The following is an 18,579-nucleotide window of genomic DNA, read 5'->3' as shown; positions in this document are numbered from 1 at the left end:
AGTTGGCCTGGGCCCATCCATCCAGCCTGTCCAGGTCCCTCTGCAGAGCCTTCCTACCCTCGAGCAGATCAACACTCCCACCCAACTTGGTGTCGTCTGCAAACTTACTGAGGGTGCACTCAATCCCCTCATCCAGATCATCAATAAAGATATTAAACAAGACCGGCCCCAGTACTGAGCCCTGGGGAACACCGCTCGTGACCAGCCGCCAACTGGATGTAACTCCACCACAACTCTCTGGGCCCGGCCATCCAGCCAGTTTTTGACCCAGCGCAGAGTCCACCTGTCTAAGCCGTGAGCCGCCAGCTTCTCGAGGAGAATGCTGTGGGAGACAGTGTCAAAGGCCTTGCTGAAGTCCAGGTAGACCACATCCACAGCCTTTCCCTCATCCACTAGGCGGGTCACCTGGTCATAGAAGGAGATCAGGTTGGTCAAGCAGGACCTGCCTCTCATGAACCTGTGCTGGCTAGGCCGGATCCCCTGGTTGTCCCGCTCATGCCTTGTGAGCGCCCTCAAGATGAGCCGCTCCATAATCTTCCCCGGCACCGAGGTCAGGCTGACAGGCCTGTAGTTCCCCGGATCCTCCTTCCGGCCCTTCTTGTGGATGGGCGTCACATTGGCAAGCCTCCAGTCTTCCGGGACCTCCCCCGTTAACCAGGACTGCTGATAAATGATGGAGAGCGGCTTGGCGAGCACCTCCGCCAGCTCCCTCAGCACTCTTGGGTGGATCCCATCCGGCCCCATAGACTTGTGAGTGTCCAGGTGGCATAGCAGGTCATTGACTGCTTCCTCCTGGATTACGGGGGGTTCATCCTGCTCGCCGTCCCCGTCTTCCAGCTCGGGGGGCCGAGTACCCTGAGGATAACTGGTCTGCCTGTTAAAGACTGAGGCAAAGAAGGCATTGAGTACCTCAGCCTTTTCCTCATCCTCGGTGACAATGTTCCCCCTTGCATCCAATAAAGGATGGAGATTCTCCTTGGCTCTCTTCTTGTCATTAATATATTTGTAAAAACTTTTTTTGTTGTCTTTAACGACAGCGGCCAGATTGCGTTCTAGCTGGGCTTTTGCCTTTCTCATTTCTTCTCTGCACGACCTAACAAGATCCCTGTACTCTTCTTGAGTCGCCTGCCCCTTCTTCCACAAGCGGTAAACTCTCCTTTTTTTCCTGAGTCCCAGCAAGAGCTCCCTGTTCAGCCAGGCCGGTCGTCTTCCCTGCCCGTTCTTCTTACGGCGTGCAGGGACAGCCTGCTCCTGCGCCTTTAAGACTTCCTTCTTGAAGATTGTCCAGCCTTCCTGGACCCCTTTGCCCTTCAGGACCGTCTCCCAAGGGACTGTCTCAACCAGCGTCCTGAACAGGCCAAAGTCCACCCTCCGGAAGTCCATGGTTGTGGTTTTGCTGCCCCCCCTCCTTACTTCACCAAGAAGTGAGAATTCTATCATTTCATGGTCGCTAAGCCCAAGACGGCCTCCGACCACCACATCTCCCACCAGTCCTTCTCTGTTAGTAAACAGCAGGTCGAGCGAGGCACCTCCCCTGGTAGGCTCACTTACCAGCTGTGTCAGGAAGTTGTCTTCCACACACTCCAGGAACCTCCTAGACTGCTTCCTCTCTGCCGTGTTGTATTTCCAGCAGACATCCGGGAAGTTGAAGTCCCCCACGAGAACAAGGGCTAGCGATTGAGAAACTTCTGCCAGCCGCTTATAGAACGCTTCATCCGCCCCTTCATCCTGGTTGGGTGGTCTATAACAGACTCCCAGCAGGATATCTGCCTCGTTGGCCTTCCCCCTCATCCTTACCCATAGACACTCAACCGTACCATCATCACAATCGTTGAGCTCTATACAATCAAAACACTCCCTAACATACAGGGCCACCCCACCGCCTCTCCTTCCTCGCCTGTCCCTTCTGAAGAGTCTGTAGCCATCCATTGCAGCACTCCAGTCATGAGAGTCACCCCAATATGTACAATTCATATATATATACAATATACATATATATATACATATATATATACAATATTCATATACAATACCCCAACTTCACCAATATGTACAGAATTAAATACCTATTATATTTTCAATAGCTGCCTAAGGGATCCCTGAAGCAGGCAGACAGAAAATTATATTAAACAAGAAATCCAGAGTTTTGCTGGTGGCAGAGGAAGAAGATTCTTCCATCAGTTCACTGTTCTGCCATGGGTTGCCACAGGCCTGGCCACAGATCTTGGGCAGGTTAAAAAAAGCTCAATTAACCTGCATTTTCTGCCTTAGATTTCAGGCAACCAATTCTGAAATATTAGAAGGTATTTTAAAAATAAAAATGAATTTGTGCTGTCTCGACTGTGTGGTGGCAACATGAAGTGACTGTTTCAATTTTTATATTTAAATAACATTTATGTCAGCCCTAGGAATCTACTTTAAAGGCCAAAGCCAACAATCAGAAGTTATTTGCATCAAACAACCAATAAAACACTTTCCGAATTGTATTCTTCTTAGAAACTGTGATGTATACTACAAGTGGTACACAGTAATCTTCCTGACCACGACACATTCAGCAGCACAGTTCTTCGTAAAAGAAGGGAGAAATTAGCAACCCAAAGAGCCCGAACAAAGAATTACTCCTGTACCGAAGCATAAATGCCTAAACTGGCTATCAGTGCGACCTCCAATTTTAAATGGTTAGGTCACAAATTGAACATACTTCCCTCATTAGTGACATAATGCTTAGAAATTTTTTCTCATCTAGTTTTTAAAGTCTTCCTTTGTGTGCTGGATAGGAACGTCATCTAAGTGATTTCTTTATTTTCTGGAGGCAGAACTTTTACATAGGCTTAGAAGACCACAGCTGGTGACAAGAACAACAAGCTGGTTGTCGGGGACAGAGCATATGCAAAAGACAAACATTTGAAATAGGGCCCCGATACCCGAGCAAACTACTGCGGCTTAACGAGGTACCATGGGTACTTACCATGGGTACTAACTGACCACAGATATATTTCGAGTCTGCAGCTAATGGAAAGCAAAAGTACTTTGGCCTTTCTTACTCGCATTTGAGCCATCAGCTGGATCAACTAAACTCAAAAGGCTCACTGTTTCCCCTGTTCAGATAGTCTGAGACAACGATTCCTGCCGGTATCCTACTGAATGTCTCTTACTAGTTTTAAATTCACACACTTGATTCAAGCAATGCAACCTAAAAGCAATTAAGGAAAATATTAAAGTACCTGGTTCTATAGAGGAATAAAATCACAAGACAAAGTAACAATTCAGGATGCTATCGCAGAATGTTAAGTGATATCCCTCTTTTATGCTACAGACGAGGAAATTACTTCATCTAAACTATAATAAAACATGTAGAAATTGGAAATGAATGTCCATTTAGATGGTTTTGTGCTAAAATGCAAGAAAAATACAATTCGCTTAATAAACTGCTGGCACATTTGAAACTGAACTTTATCATAATCCCCATTAAAGACTCTTTTAGGGACAGCTCCATCAATTTAATAACTTTAACACAAACGGATCAAGTCTTGCAGCATCCCCTCAGCACAAAGGAGACATTTTCAAGGAGTGTTTGAAATGCAGGATTTCTGACAGAGAAGGCAGACACTACCACTTGTGGAAGCACACATTTATACAGGTTCTTAAAGGGTGTGGTGTTTTAGCATTTAATGACCCTGCATATAACACTGGTACTAAAAGGGGAAAATCTCTTCCCCCCCATTCATACAGCTTATCAACAGAAGCATGCCACGTGTTACGTGATCCTTCCCTTGTGCTTTGTTTTGACACAAACCAGGAGATGAGCTCCCAGCATGCCCACCAGGCACTCCAGATCTGCCTTCTGTGGCTGTAACACTCCCCACATCAACACTGTCGGTGTCCAGTTCCACAAAAGAGGTTTTCCCTTTAAAGAAGGACAGGGAACTTGTGCCATACAGACGACCCAGCGTGCAAGTTAGCCAGCTCTTACAGCTCAGTTTTGCCAAAAGAGCCCTGAGCACCTTTCTGGTAAGCCTGCTGGACATGGGAGCTGAAGGGTACTACCTGCAAAGCTGGTAAATGCCCTGAGCACAGATCTGCTCACCAGCCACCAAAGAAGGCTGCGCAGCAAAGCCCTGGGCTTGAAGGTAGAAATAGTAGCTGTGGTGTTGCCACTTCTTCTTTTGCTGCTCTCTCTCTCTCTAACCATCTCAGGGAATTCTTACTCCCCTAAGGATTCCCCAGCACAAGGGCAAATGAAAGACACTTTCCAGGATTTTGGACAAATTGAACGTATTTTTTAATACACTCATTTTTCTGGAACCCTATTGCTCTTTAAGATAGAAGTGATGAATTACTGTGTATATTTTGGGGCTATTCTTTAAAGGAATGACAAAACAGAGGTTACAATTTTAAAACAGAGGTATGCCAAGTACAAAAGTACTTCTATTGTAATAATGAGCAATTTCAATACTCCAGCTGTAACGGGAAGTTCCTGGAACGTGGTTAAACTAAATTCTGCTTGGCTTACAGCCATGCAAATATTTCTTTTCCACATTCCCATCAATTACAGATGTACAGTAAGTGTTTTTGTTCTTAAGTACGCTATTACAGGGAACACAAATAAGCCATTTTTCTTCCAGCGGCTGGAGCTAACATTTCTAAAATACTATATTACACATTTGGCAGACTTGAAGCATGCTCCAGTTTTTACTTGTGTCGGATTAGTAAGCCATGTCATTTGAATCAACTGAAAATGGGTAGTACAACTGCATGTCCTAACCAGACTACACATGCTTATGATGGCAGTAGAGCTGTTTTTACTTCAGTGCTGGTGTAAGTATTCACACTTGGGAGAGCAGTCATCATGAGCAGAGAACAACTATTGTTAACTGTTTACATGCAAACAATAGCAGATATGTACCACGAAGGAACTGTTTTAGTGAAAAATTACACTGTATAAAGTCAGAGTCACTGTTACAAATCCATGTTTTAGAGTGAGAATTTTACCCTAAGACTTTATTAGGACAATTAATAATCCTACTAAAAAAGAAAAGCTAATCAGAGGTATGCACATACTTTGCACACTTTTTAGAGTGAAATATATCACCCTCACAAATACTGCTTTCTGTCACTGACAAAGTCTACCAAAATGTAAAAAGACTACAGAAGTGCAATGTACTCTCTCAATGCATATCAGCTGTAGTCTGCCTATACTATGTGTGCTTATGTCTCCTCTTACAGAGGCCCCAAACTATAGCATGAGGTTGAATATGAATGCGTTTCTAAGGATAAAAAGAAAATTACCCATTTTCTGAAGCCTCCAGTCTTGTGTGGGGTGCACAACAAAGACACACGTCCGAAGTGCAGGGGGGTGAGTTTCTAAAATACTAGCGTAAAAAATAAATGTCCTATGGAATTAACCATTATCATTAAACATAATAAATTACCCATGGAAACTATGTTTCCATGCTCAACTCTTTGACTCATATGACCATCTTAGAAAAGAAACCTAGGTATCTCACTGAGAGTTAAATATCACCTTACTCATGTTCTGCCTAGTCTTATCAATCCTTTACACATAGCGGGTACCACCGGGGGTGCCTGACCATACAAAAGATGGCATCTAGCCAGATCCACAGGTAGGGATGTTGGGGAACACAGTTCCATTCTCTTCAAAGCAAATTGGTAAACTCCAAGAGCTGAGGGACCTGACCTTATATATCAGACTGCTACTGGCAGGAGCTCTCCAACCAGTGCAAGGATGACTGTGAGACAAGTACAGCAATTAGAAACTGTTAAATGTGAAATTACTAAACATGTTGATCCAGGAAGACAGCCTGGTTTTGTGGACAGCTTTATACTGGATGGTAAGGAGGATCACATTTTCTTCTGTTAAATTTGATCTCAACTACAGTATCAAAAACTGAGGTAAAAGCATCACTTCTGTAGTACAACACTCCTTTGCACTCCACCAATGGAACAAGCTCTGCAGTGCTTTTGAGATCTGATCAGATTAATTGTCCAGTAAATGCAATGAAATATTCCCTGTCACTTCAGAAAAGACACCAGATCACATCCGCAATTAGGTATGAGCTTTCTTTAACAGTAGTAGAAAAGGAGAAATACCTGCTTTGTGGATATTTTCCCACCCTCAGTGTTTTTACAGCCTGTATCAATAGCTGTTCAACAACAAAAACTTAAATAGCATATTCTTATTCAGCATCTTGACTGCTGCCAAAATGCCTTTCAGGCTCTAGGGTCTGCAATTTTCTTCCCCTTGAAGTGATTGGGGAAAAAAAAAAATCCGCACATAAAACACTGCGAAAGCCATCTTCATGCTTCAACACTGATCACAGTAAACTTGTCTTCAGTTTTCCCAGTGCCTCTCCTTTGCTTTTACATTAGATGCCAACTGTATCAAAGAAAAAACTTGACCAATCCCTATGTCCTTGCTCTAGAATTTTAATAACTAACCTCAGTCAGCCAGTGTTTCCATTCTTTATGATATCTCTTTCTACCTTAAACTACCCTTAGGTTTCTTGCATTTTCCTCCTTAGTCATGTAAAACATTCTCCCCTACATAATCTGCACAGCTATTATCTTACATTTCTTCAAATGCCATCTTTGGTCTTATGTCTATCCATGGTTACATCAAGATGATTGGTTAACAGAAAAGTGAAACTTCTGGCTTTCTCACTCCTTGTATTTTCTCCTCTTACATGTCTGTTGTTACCATTTGTCTGTGAACACAGAGTCTGACACCAAAAAAACCCCCCAAAACCTCACATCATCAGCAAAGCTGCACCAGGTCTTCACAACATAGGCTTACTTATGCCAACGTTCACATCCTGTCTTTCTTGCAATATATGATTTACCTGATTTGTTCTCTAGGCTTTAAAACCTCTGGGGCAAGAATTACCATCTCTGCTTATATTATAGTTAGTACAATAAAGACTTAAAATAGGTTAAAGCTCTCAAATGTTACTACAGTATATTGCTTTTTATACTGCCAATTTTGTTAGATTTTTATTGGCAGTAGTTTGCATGCTAGAACTATGCACAGACCTTTATTCTATTATTATCTTTCATGTGGAAAGGCAACTATTGCCCAAACCCCCTCCTGCATACCCAACTGAAGAAAGATTTACTCCATCTAACAAAGGGTGGTAAAATTTAGCCTTCCTTCACAGTGGAGTGGACAGCCAAGGCAGGGCAACCACTCTGTTGAATGTTGAAGAGTGACAATGCTAAGAGGGTTCAGAGTCACTTTTAAAGTGACTTTTAAAGAAGTCTTTATCTCCCAGTCTAGATGGTTGGGCTAGACTGCTTACAATATAACCATTGTTTGGGTGCTGAAAGCACCAATGTAGCTAGGCCACATGAAGTACTTCTGATTCACTGTTCTCCTTCCATTACATGCCTAAAATTCAAGCAGCGCAAAAGCTCTGATCTCCATTATGACAATATACAAAGTGGCTGTACCCCATTTTGACCCCTCTTTCTGAGAAGCAGGAGTATAATAATATTTTCAGACAGAAGGACTACAACATGCTAGGCTTTACAAGAGGAGATACTATGGGATCTCAGTAGTAGAATCATAGAATCATTGAGGTTGGAAAAGACCTCTAAGATCATCGAGTCCAACCGTCGACCCAACACCACCATGTCCACTAAACCATGTCCCTAAGTGCCTCATCTACACGTCTTTTAAATACCTCCAGGGATGGGGACTCCACCACTTCCCTGGGCAGCCTGTTCCAATGTTTCACCACTCTTTCAGTAAAGAAATTTTTCCTTACATCCAATCTAAACCTCCCCTGCCGCAACTTGAGGCCATTTCCTCTCGTCCTATCGCTAGTTACTTGGGAGAAGAGACCAACACCCACCTCACTACAGCCTCCTGTCAGGTAGTTGTAGAGAGCGATGAGGTCTCCCCTCAGCCTCCTTTTCTCCAGGCTAAACAACCCCAGTTCCCTCAGCCGCTCCTCATCAGACTTGTTCTCCAGACCCCTCACCAGCCTCGTTGCCCTTCTCTGGACACGCTCCAGCACCTCAACGTCCTTCTTGTAGTGAGGGGCCCAAAACTGAACACAGTATTCGAGGTGCGGCCTCACCAGTGCCGAGTACAGGGGCACGATCACTTCCCTACTCCTCCTGGCCACACTATTTCTGATACAGAACATCATACATGTTACATAGTAGATGTACATAGTATGTACATAGTATGTTCTACATAGTAGAACATCGTACTCCCCTGGTTATAGATGACATATGAAAAAGCATATGGACTTACTGACAATTCTTTGATTAATTTTCTTAGTTCCCTGTGCCCGTGCTTCTCAGCAATACTTGCTGGATCATCTCCATATTTGTTGGTTATTTTGCAAGCCCATGTGGCCTCAGGATAATTGAGTAGAAATGCTGCAAGGTTCTTTAATCCAAATCTGGCTGCACAGTGAAGGAGAGTAGGAAATTCTTCCAAATGGCTACCTGTATATGGAAACAAAATTATCATAAAGAACAGTTTTGCTTTTATAGAACACCTTCTACCACCTTTTACAAAAGGCCTTTGAATATTAGTGCTACGGAATCACAGTTATCAAACTGCCAATACAGAACTGGCATCCAAAGAACAATTCCTCCAACTAACAGTTTTACAATTCACATACATATTTTAATAAAGGAGCCTTTAGCATAACTGAGAAATCTCTTTTTTTTTCTGACAGAGGGATTTCAAAAAACACTTTAGTTCTATTGAGAAATGAGTTTTCTTGCAAGGGGAAGAAAATTCTACAGCTAAGACATGCTTTTGCTTAGGTGTATATTATTTAATGCTTTAGGAATATTTTTAATTTGAGACATTTGAATGGGACATTTTTGTAGGTTTATGGTGCTATGTTTTCATATTAAAAGACATTTCTGAAAATTCACGTGACTACCAGAGACTTGCAAAAATTTGATTATCCCTGCAATGAAAAACCAGAGAATTAAAGATAAATGTATCGGATAACAGTTTTTAGGATTTATCTGAAAAAGCATGATATTCATTTCTATAGCAGACTTTATTTTTCACTTTGGAGAACTGGGACAAAGCTAAACTAAAGTCAGTTTATCATTTCAGCATAGTCCTGTATTCTAACTAAGAGTGGCCACAAGTTACATACCACAACAACAACAAAAAAAAGATCAAGCATAAACAATACTTCCCTCTGCCTTCACACTCCACTTTCTAATCACTTGTGGTTTGTTGTGTAGTGATTTGTCTGTACATCAGCATGCAGCATCTCTCTCTTCCAAGTATGCATCCAGCCTGCCCCAGGCACCATCAACTTCTTGCACCCTCAGGGTCTTTTGGCAGTGTCTTACCCACTGCGTGAAGAAGTGCTTCCTCTAGTTTGTTTTGAACCTGGCTCCTGCTAGGTTCAATTGATAGTCCCTAATTCATCTTATTCTCCGTCCCTGTCTGCCCTCTCTGCACTTCTAGAGATTTACTCATTCCCAGAATTTCTTTCTTGAAGAGCTAGAGTCTACTTAATTGTGCCTTACAGAGAATCAACTCCATCACCCCCTCTGCTCTTTTCTGAAACTTTTCCAGCTTTAACGTAACTATTTTGAGATGATAGAAGAGCAGCACATGATACTCAACTTGTGGGTGAACCATGTAATTTATGCATTGTCATAATTATGTCCTGTTTTGTTCTCTATTCCTTTTCTAATAATTCCTAGTATTTAATTTGCTTTTTGATCTGCTGCCTAGCAACAAGTTGATGTTACCATGAACTGCGTGGTCTTATTCCTCACTGCTAATAGCCTGCTCAAAGCCTCTCATTTTGTATGACAACATAGGACTGCTTTTTCCACTTGCATCATTTTGTTTTCACCTACAATGAATATCATCTGACATTTTACTGCATAATTACTAAATCTCATAAGGCCTTTCCCCCATTTTTCTTCCCAATTAGCCCTTCTCCTTACTATACTGATTACTTTGTATCACTAGCATAAGTTTTTTCCAACTGTCTGCCTCCTGGTTTTGGCCAGTAATTCATCCATACCCAATCAATTACTGACTTGATCAGGTTTGCTGACTTACAAAAAACTATGAGAAATCTATAAAGCAAGACTTCACATTACAGAAACATTATTTTATTACAATTTCTGTTAATCTGTCTGGTAGAGACAACACATTAACCTGCTTCTAGTTCTCAAGGTCCCCAGAGAAACAGGGTTTTGGCATCACAGTTACACGTTCTAGTACTACAGAACTGAAAAATTGCACACTGCTGTTAGAAATCCAGCTATTTTACATTTAAATTTCCTCAGAGCTCTTAATGAATACCAGTTACTCCGGGTAATTTCTTCGTGCTCAACCTGCCCATTTTTGCTATAACTTCATGATTCCTTCAACTCCAGACAGTCTCTTTCCACGTGTCTCCCAACCAGGACTACAGCGTGGGAATCTACACAGTTTCTTCTAGCTTTCTTGAGTTCTCTTTTATATCCCAGTCATCAGTTGTCCTACAAGCTAGCCAGCACATTTTCAGCCCTTCGTGTGCTGGCAAAAGGACTCAGTAGTAGTTATGACTTCTTTCGGAATTGTCTTAGCTGCCAGTCTTTAACAAACTTTCTCATTTTTACATTCTTCTACATATTAAAATTTGGCTCAGCAGTGGTGAATTTGTGTACCTCCCCCCCCCCCCTTTTGCTCCTGCAGAATGTTAATATGGGAGAGAGTAAAACCTCACCCCACCATTAGATATAAGGATTCAAGGAACAAGAACAGTTCTTGGAATAGGCATAGCTAAGTACTGATTGACCAGAAAAATTAAGACAATTCTTGACCGCATTTTGGACAAAGACTATTCCACCATTGTCCCACTCCAATATTGTTTTGACACAAGATACTTGAGTGGGCTACATTTTAGTAGGAAGTCACATTAACAACCCTAATTTGATTTTTAAACAAATTGAGTATTGCCTGACTTATTTCCACCAGGCAACCAAAAATCCAACCAAGAAACCATAAAGACACAGCACCTGTGTAAATCAAGTCACTTATTTTAGAAGCCTTTGTAGGCTAAGCTTATATCGACAAGGGTATGCGTTTTAGCTTATATTCCTTTGTATTTGCAGTGTGCTTTAAAATCCTTTGAGTTACAATAGGCAACCTTAAAACATCGTACCAGCTAAGGTTTTTGAAAGTAGGTGCCACACAACTTCTTTACTTCATATTGCTCAACATCTTAACTGAAGTTCCACAAACTGGACTTAATTCTGTAATTAGAAGAACTGTAAATGTTACCCCAGAGTATAGCCATTTGGCTTCTTATTTTTGTCTATACTTTGCTAACTGCAGGGAAAAACTAATCCCACGCAGACCGAGGCAAATATATACCAACTTAAGGAGCTGTCACACGAGCAGTAAAAACGTATGCAAGTAGTTTTAAGGCCGGGATGACAGCATCAAAGCTAAGTGTACTTCATTACACAGGATTCTCTTAAACAAAAACAAGTGTCCAAGCCCAACCTAATATTCCAAAATACATCCACAAATCGTTGTCAAATTGCTTTTCTTAATGCTTCTGTCTTTTGCTTTTTTTTTTTTGAGATGTCCAACAGTGAAATAGGTGTTGAGCAGTAATTTTAAAGAAGAGCAAATTACATGAACTCTAATCAATAGTCTGCATCCTGCTAGCAGACTCTAGAAGGTCAAACATAGTCAGTAAAAAGAGCCTTAACAAAGTATTAATAACATGCTCTAAAAGAATTTCCACTCATGCTAATGAAACCTGAAACAATTGGTTACAAATCCGAAAGGGGAATCAAGTCTATATTATCAATGGACTGGATGCTATGATTTCTTCATCAATATAAAGAGAAAAAGAGTCAGTGGTATTCATAAGCCTGTTCTAGGCTTCTATCGGAGTTTTCAAAGTAAACAGAGAAAACAGAGTATCCCGGAACCAACCCCAAAATCCCTTCAGCTCCTTCGCAGTTGAGGTGGTTTTTCTGGTCACCACTCAACTCCTCCCTAGCTAGGTTTGATATTCAAGCAGGACTGCTACACTTCCATACTTTGAACATTACAGGAGACTACATCATTAACAAATGAAATACCTCAGCCAGCCATGGAGGATGGTAAAAATCAATAAATCAATTTCCTAAAACTTTTTTTTGTATTACCTCTCACAGTAAGCAGAAAAAAAGGGTGTCTTCAGGTATGAAAACTTTAACAGCAGCACTGGTACTGAGATCTTTGACATAATACTCAAAAAAGACATAAGCAAAACAAATGTTTTTAACACCACATAAACAATATTAAAGCACTTTCACCAAGAACAGGAGATAGAAATACTTTTATGTTTCTTATTTTGAGAATGAGTATTCAGATAAGTCTGACCTGTACACCTTTACAACTATTTGGGCTACATGAGCTTTGTTATAAAATCATACAGCCTCAAAACGTTGGTTCCAGTTAGAACTATAGCTGAAGGAGCCATTGAGGATAGTGCTATTGCTACATACCAACCTATCAGTCAGCAACTTTGTGCAACAATGCAACAAAATTCCATACATGCAGGCAGATACAAGCAGGACTGTTTTTATTCAATAGCAGAGGGATTTTCTTTTTGTACAAGATCCAATGAGATCTTAGATTGACAGGCAATTTCCAAAAAGGTTAGTTTTAAACAAGCATCAAGGCTAGCATCACTATTACATCTCTGAACAAAGAAGCTACAAGGATTGTATTATTTTCTTGGGAGTGTGTTAAATCTAAAGACTGAACTTAATTATTGAAGTGTTAATTCCAGGATACAAATCTTGCTCGAGACATAAATCTACTGACAGTCATTATAAATAATGTCATCTTTTCTATCTTTTCACGGCATCCACTTCAAAAGTATAAAAGGGAAAGTTCTGTTCACAGAGTAATTCAAATGACTTCCACAGTATGAATTCCCACCCCATGCTTAAAACAGGTGCAACAGGCAAGCGTGCCATCAAAAGACCCCAAGTCCAGAGAAGACAAATAACAGAAGTTGCATCAGGATTACAAAATGATTGTAACCTATCTCCTAATTTCATTCAAGAGCTCTCTTTAATTTCTTCTGCCCATGAAACAGAAGCCTGGTGCCATCAAGTTGTGACACAAGGCAAAAAGTTATTGTGAGGACCATCAGATGACCACACTAAGCTCCACCATTTTAAGACAGCTTTTAACACTCTGATTTGCAAAGCTTTTTCAGGCAACACAACTGGCAGCCCCCTGCACTTACACAAAGTAGGATGCAATCTTCAAGGGCCAAACTTGCCAAGTCTTCATGATAGAAAACTCTGAACTATTGAACTACTTGAGGCCACGCTGGTATGATCGCTTTCTTGGTAAATGCTATACCAACAGTTGAGATGGCTGCTGTTCCTTCAGCAACCTCAGTAACACTTCAATGCCCATTTCCATATGCAGCTGTGGTACCAGTAGTCATTCTCTGCCCTGTATAAGCTAACGGCTTTGCCACCCATGCAGTGAGGGGAAAAAGATGTTGTTGGATTTGACCTCTCAGAAATTCTTCCCCTAAATACCTAAATACATATTTAATTAATTAAAAAATAAGGTTAATGAGCTCAAAAGAGATGATTGAAGACTACTGGTCTTTCTTTTTGCCCTCATTCTGAAAAGAGGCACCACTAACTGCTTAAATCCCTCCCAAGTCACCTGACAAAGGTGAGAAGTTCTCTCTTTCCTCGAGGTTCTACAGCAAAAGTCAATGACAACCAAGGGTACCACTGTCAAAATAACCAAGTAAGAATAATGCACTGCAAGATCTATGTGTTTGGTTTTTTTTAAAATTATAGTTGTTCACTTAATTGCCAATTCACAAAATTCAGTGAACTCTGAAGACAAATTAGATGTTCTACTGTAAAGAAATTTCCACCATACTGTGTTTAACTGCTTTAACTGAAGTTATGTATTACATACAGTAGGAAGAGGCTGTAATTATTTGAAAGCATACATGCTTCAGGCAGAAAATACCATTCTTGAACTTGCAAGTTGGTCACACTGAATTGGGAAAAATTGCTGGAACTTTTATCAGCTGTGAAACTGGAACAACTGATACATTTCAGCTAAATATATAGAACTGAACAAAAGTAGTAGTTATTAGGGTAACTAGAAGCGAACAGCTTTTACTCAGTAGCAGTCCTTTAATGAAGAACATTAACAGAGAAAAGCTGCCGCTGTTTGGCACCTACACTGAGAAGTAGTTAGCTGGTGATCATAAGCAGAAAGGAAAGGTTAAAGAGAAAGTGCCCAAGTGGCATATTTTTAAGTGCCTAAAGTTGGCTTCTTCAGCTTTCAACTAACTTTGAGGCCAGTGCTTGCTTGTAATTAAAGTTTTAGTTGACATACACAAGGTTAAGAGGGAATTGCTGTTTTGTATGTTTTGTCCTGTCATAATCCCTTCTCTACTCTTCTCTGCAGAGCATTCTGAAACACCTCAGCTATAAAACAGAGCATAAAATCTAATATTACTGTATTGTAGCACTGTCTTAGCCTGCGGGAATTTTCATAAAATCGCAGTAAGCAAACAGAACAGCCTACAGTGATATTTCTGCAGATCTTGTAAGACAACCTTCTTTTATTTCCCAAATTATTGATACAGGACATTACTTTTTTTTTAGCAATTTAAATAGACACTTAAAATGACGTCTACAGTGTCAATATCAATTAAACCAAAGAAATACTTAAAGCCCTATCCGTTTCTTCTCCCCCCGTCTATCTTTTCTCCCATTGTTTCGCTAGCAGCTGAAAACCCAGACTCTATTTCTTCTTTTGGGATAGATGTTTCAGCTTGAAAGAAAGAATTACAGAAATCAGAATAGGACTCGTTATGTTGCTAGTAGTGTTAGGTGACAAAAAGCAGTATTTTCTACCAAAAGAGTAAATTCAGGACTTTTCATAAGCCTCGATGTTTGAGTTTAATAAGAGAAATAGTTACAGATAACTTGTAAAAAAAGGAAAATTCACTAACAGTGGAAAAAGAAACAGGTTTTCCTCAAGTAAATTGCCATCCCTTGGACAGGAATCAATGCACCAAGAATTCCCAAACCTGAGGATTCAAGAGCAGAATCAGAGCTCCCCAAGCTCACAAAAAGTTTTGAAATACGAGTTTGGATTTGTTAGTACGTTTTGACTGGATTGTGTTAACAGAATATAAAGGAATAATGTACATAGAAGGTACCCTGAAATCAGTTTGGTACAGCATGTACAATATTCAGGACGGTACCTCCAGCTTTAGTTACATGCTTCCACAAGGGATGGAGGACACCACCACTAAAAATCCCAGACGTGCCTTGGCTCTTTCTTTCAGTTAATGCTGCTGTTAAACAAAATGTTTTTCCAGTGGCTTCTATTCAGTCTGTGTTTAGCTTTCTCATCTCATTGGGCTTCCAGTACTCCCCTTTAGAGACTGCAGAATAATCTCTTTAAATATCACTCATTACTAAAACATTCTTCCCCTTGATAAGCTGAATAAAAGTCTTTATCTTAATTCTTCTATACTGCTAGTAGGTAATATCCATGCATAATCCTAAATATATTTTGACAACATTCAGATACTTTTATCTTCTTTAGAACTACGTAAAACATATCATACAACAACAAAAAAAGCAATTAAAACAAAAAAGGCACAGTTCAGATATGAAGTGTGCACTTTATTTCTGACAAGCTTTTACATATACAGCAGTTCCAACGATGTTTTCTGGTAGAGACTCCTGATTTACTTTTTGGTTCCTACAATAACTATTACAATAGGATACTTAATCAAAAGCAAGCAACTGAAACTCATCTTATGCATGGCAAAATACGTTCCAATGGCTATCATTGGAAACCATGGTTTGTAAAAAAATCAGCATAATTTTCTATTTTTACCATTTCCAATTGCTGCCTTTTATAAATCAATTTCTTTTGAATAATACTGACAAACTTAAGAGGAGGTCAAACAACAAGTAAAGATACAGCATCATCATTGCCTCCATTTAGGCAGAGATGTAATTTCCTTCCTGCATGTAGTCCAACAAGTGAGATCCCATAAAGAAAGAATATTACATACATGTTAAAGCGCTTGCAGGGCTATAGCCCTAGGTTTTCATATTGCAAGGAACTTCACAAAGTCCAATGTGCTGCTCAAACAGTTCTCCTTGCTTAGATGGCAAGAGATTCAAATTTCCAGAATACATACTTGTGATCCATGGCATCTTTTGAAAAACTTCCCTTAGAAATCATTATATCCAGTGATATACCTATACTAAGCAGGTAAAGTTGTTCTGTTAGATATTATGGTAACATAGTAAGTTTATCAGGACATCTTGCTTTTTTAATTAGTATTTAAAAGAAATAGGAATACTGAAAATATTCTAGTTGAGTCTACTCCAGGGAAATAACAATGGATGATTGTACCCTAAGCACATCTTATTTATAGGCATGCTTGCATATACATACGTTAGTATAGAGACAGGTAATCACACACATTTATGAGACCTGGTTATATTGATATAATAGACTGGGTATAACAGACCAGTCATTCAGAAAAGATCATATTAAACAAGGAACTACACAGAAGGCCTGTCATCATGTGCTCAAAGTCTCCAACTTAATTTGAATAAATGGAAACTGAAAGACAAGTAAACAGCCTCAGGGTCTGCAAGAAAAAAAACACTATAAATATGATCACGTATGTACATGATAGGAAACACACAGTGAGAGCTATAGTAATATCATGTACATACTTTTGTTCTTATCACCTAGAATGATGAAATTGCATTTCTGGTGGAGATTCTGCGTACAAAATAAAAACAGTTATAAGATTGCCTTAAATTAGGCAATCTGAAACTATACATTGAGAATGAACCAAAGAAAGAAGTGCTAGCTGAGAAGATTATTCAGACATTTGTAATAGATGCATTGAAAGTAAGATGGTATCAGAGTTGACCTTTTGCATCTTTGCCATCTGTCTTGACTTTGCCAGCCTAGACACCAACCTCTCACAAGTATTGCATTCATCATACTAAAGAACTGTTAAACAGCCATTCTGGGGAGGGGAGCGGCTCTTGAAAAATTACGTAAGCAAACATCTATCTGGTGATGTCTTGATCTCAACCATTGTTAATATAGGCAAGCATCACATTGCACTTTTCTTTGACTACATCACGTGCATTTTTCCTGTTAGATTTTATATTTAGTTTTACACTCCTAAGTTTTTAATCACACAGCTGTACACTTTGTGAGAAGTCACACCATGCAATTCATTAGTTATCCAATAAAATTAATCATGAGTTCTTCATTATTTGTTCACTCTGAGTTCATACTGAGAACTCCCAAGTACAGCAATTTATCAGCTGTACCCTGACATGCTAGCTATAAAGTTAAAATAAAGCATCAAGGTAAAACCATACAGAGAAAGGTTTCTTTTATCTACGCCCCACGCTGCAAGATTGACCTCCTGTAGTCATGCCAATGACTGGACTTATGAAACAGTCTCCAAAGGATAAGATTTAAAAAGATTTAAACTTTTTTTAGTGTTTCGGTTGAAAGGAGTGCATCTTTGCTTCGGAAGCATCTAGCTTCCAAGGAGCGCATCTACCTTTGGGTAGAGGTATTATTATTAAGCTAGAGCTGTTACACCCAGACTGGAAAGCCAGAAGATTAAGTACAGTCCATTAGATGCTAGATGCACAAAAAACTCACTCCAGCTTTTGGAGAAAAATTACATATTCAAAGCTTTATGAACTAAGCAATTGATAGCAAGTCTAATCAGAGGCTCTCTTTATTGAGTTCAATAGGCTTTGGAGCCTTTAGAAGCAAAGTTTGGAGGTGGGCAGGAATCCTGTAGAATCACATACAGGTAGTCAATGAGAAGTTAAAAGTATATTTGTATTCTGACTTATTGACATGCCTCTATTTCAACTAAGTATGTCTCAATGCAAAGTGTCTGTGTTCCCCCTGGAAACAGACAACTGGATTTCTGCCATGTTAGCCTATTTTGACCACTAGGGAAAAGCAACACATACAGGAATTAGGAAATTAGGGCTGATTAATCTGCCTGTTCGGAGATACAAGTAAAACTCATCTCAGTGCTCAAGAGCTTTTTGTCCAATAGCTTCATTTCCTTCCCAAAAGTATTTAATTAGTTTTCAGTCTTTGACATTTTCTCTTTGGAAGAAAAAATGGTGCTTGGAATAAAATGCTATAAAAATGGCTGAACAAGAAGATGCTAGTCCTCTATTAGACGTGATATGTCTAATGCCTGTTTGGGATGCTCTTACAGGGAGTCAAAGACATGGGTTTACATACCTTCCAGGCAGAAGGAGGATCAGAGCCCAGGCCTCCCACATTCTAAGTGCTTCCAGCTCTGCAACCATATCTTTCATGAAGAATCTAGGCATCTAACTTTGTACTTTCTTGTTGTGCCATACACCAAACCGTTTCATTTTAAGAAGGTCACTACTTGGCTCAAGCTCACAAGCGGTCAACTTGCTCTTGAACCGCACAGGCCTTTTGGGGAGGAACTACAGGTTGGTAAGCATTATTCTCAATAT

The 18,579-nt window shown here is 40.0% G+C and overlaps 1 protein-coding gene across 2 annotated transcripts in view; it reads right to left on the bottom strand.

Annotated features, from left to right (window-relative positions):
• The window catches only part of BANK1 (B cell scaffold protein with ankyrin repeats 1), a 159,668-nt gene that overhangs the window by 83,610 nt on the left and 57,479 nt on the right, over positions 1–18,579 (bottom strand). For both annotated transcript variants that reach the window (XM_076336811.1, XM_076336813.1), the window contains exon 8: positions 8,279–8,475. In XM_076336811.1, the coding sequence (XP_076192926.1) occupies positions 8,279–8,475 (197 nt within the window). The remainder of the gene's footprint in view (positions 1–8,278; positions 8,476–18,579) is intronic.

The sequence above is a fragment of the Aptenodytes patagonicus genome, chromosome 4 (assembly GCF_965638725.1).
Source record: "Aptenodytes patagonicus chromosome 4, bAptPat1.pri.cur, whole genome shotgun sequence".
In the NCBI taxonomy this organism is placed as follows: Eukaryota; Metazoa; Chordata; class Aves; order Sphenisciformes; family Spheniscidae; genus Aptenodytes; species Aptenodytes patagonicus.
This window is presented reverse-complemented; position numbering and strand designations above follow the sequence as displayed.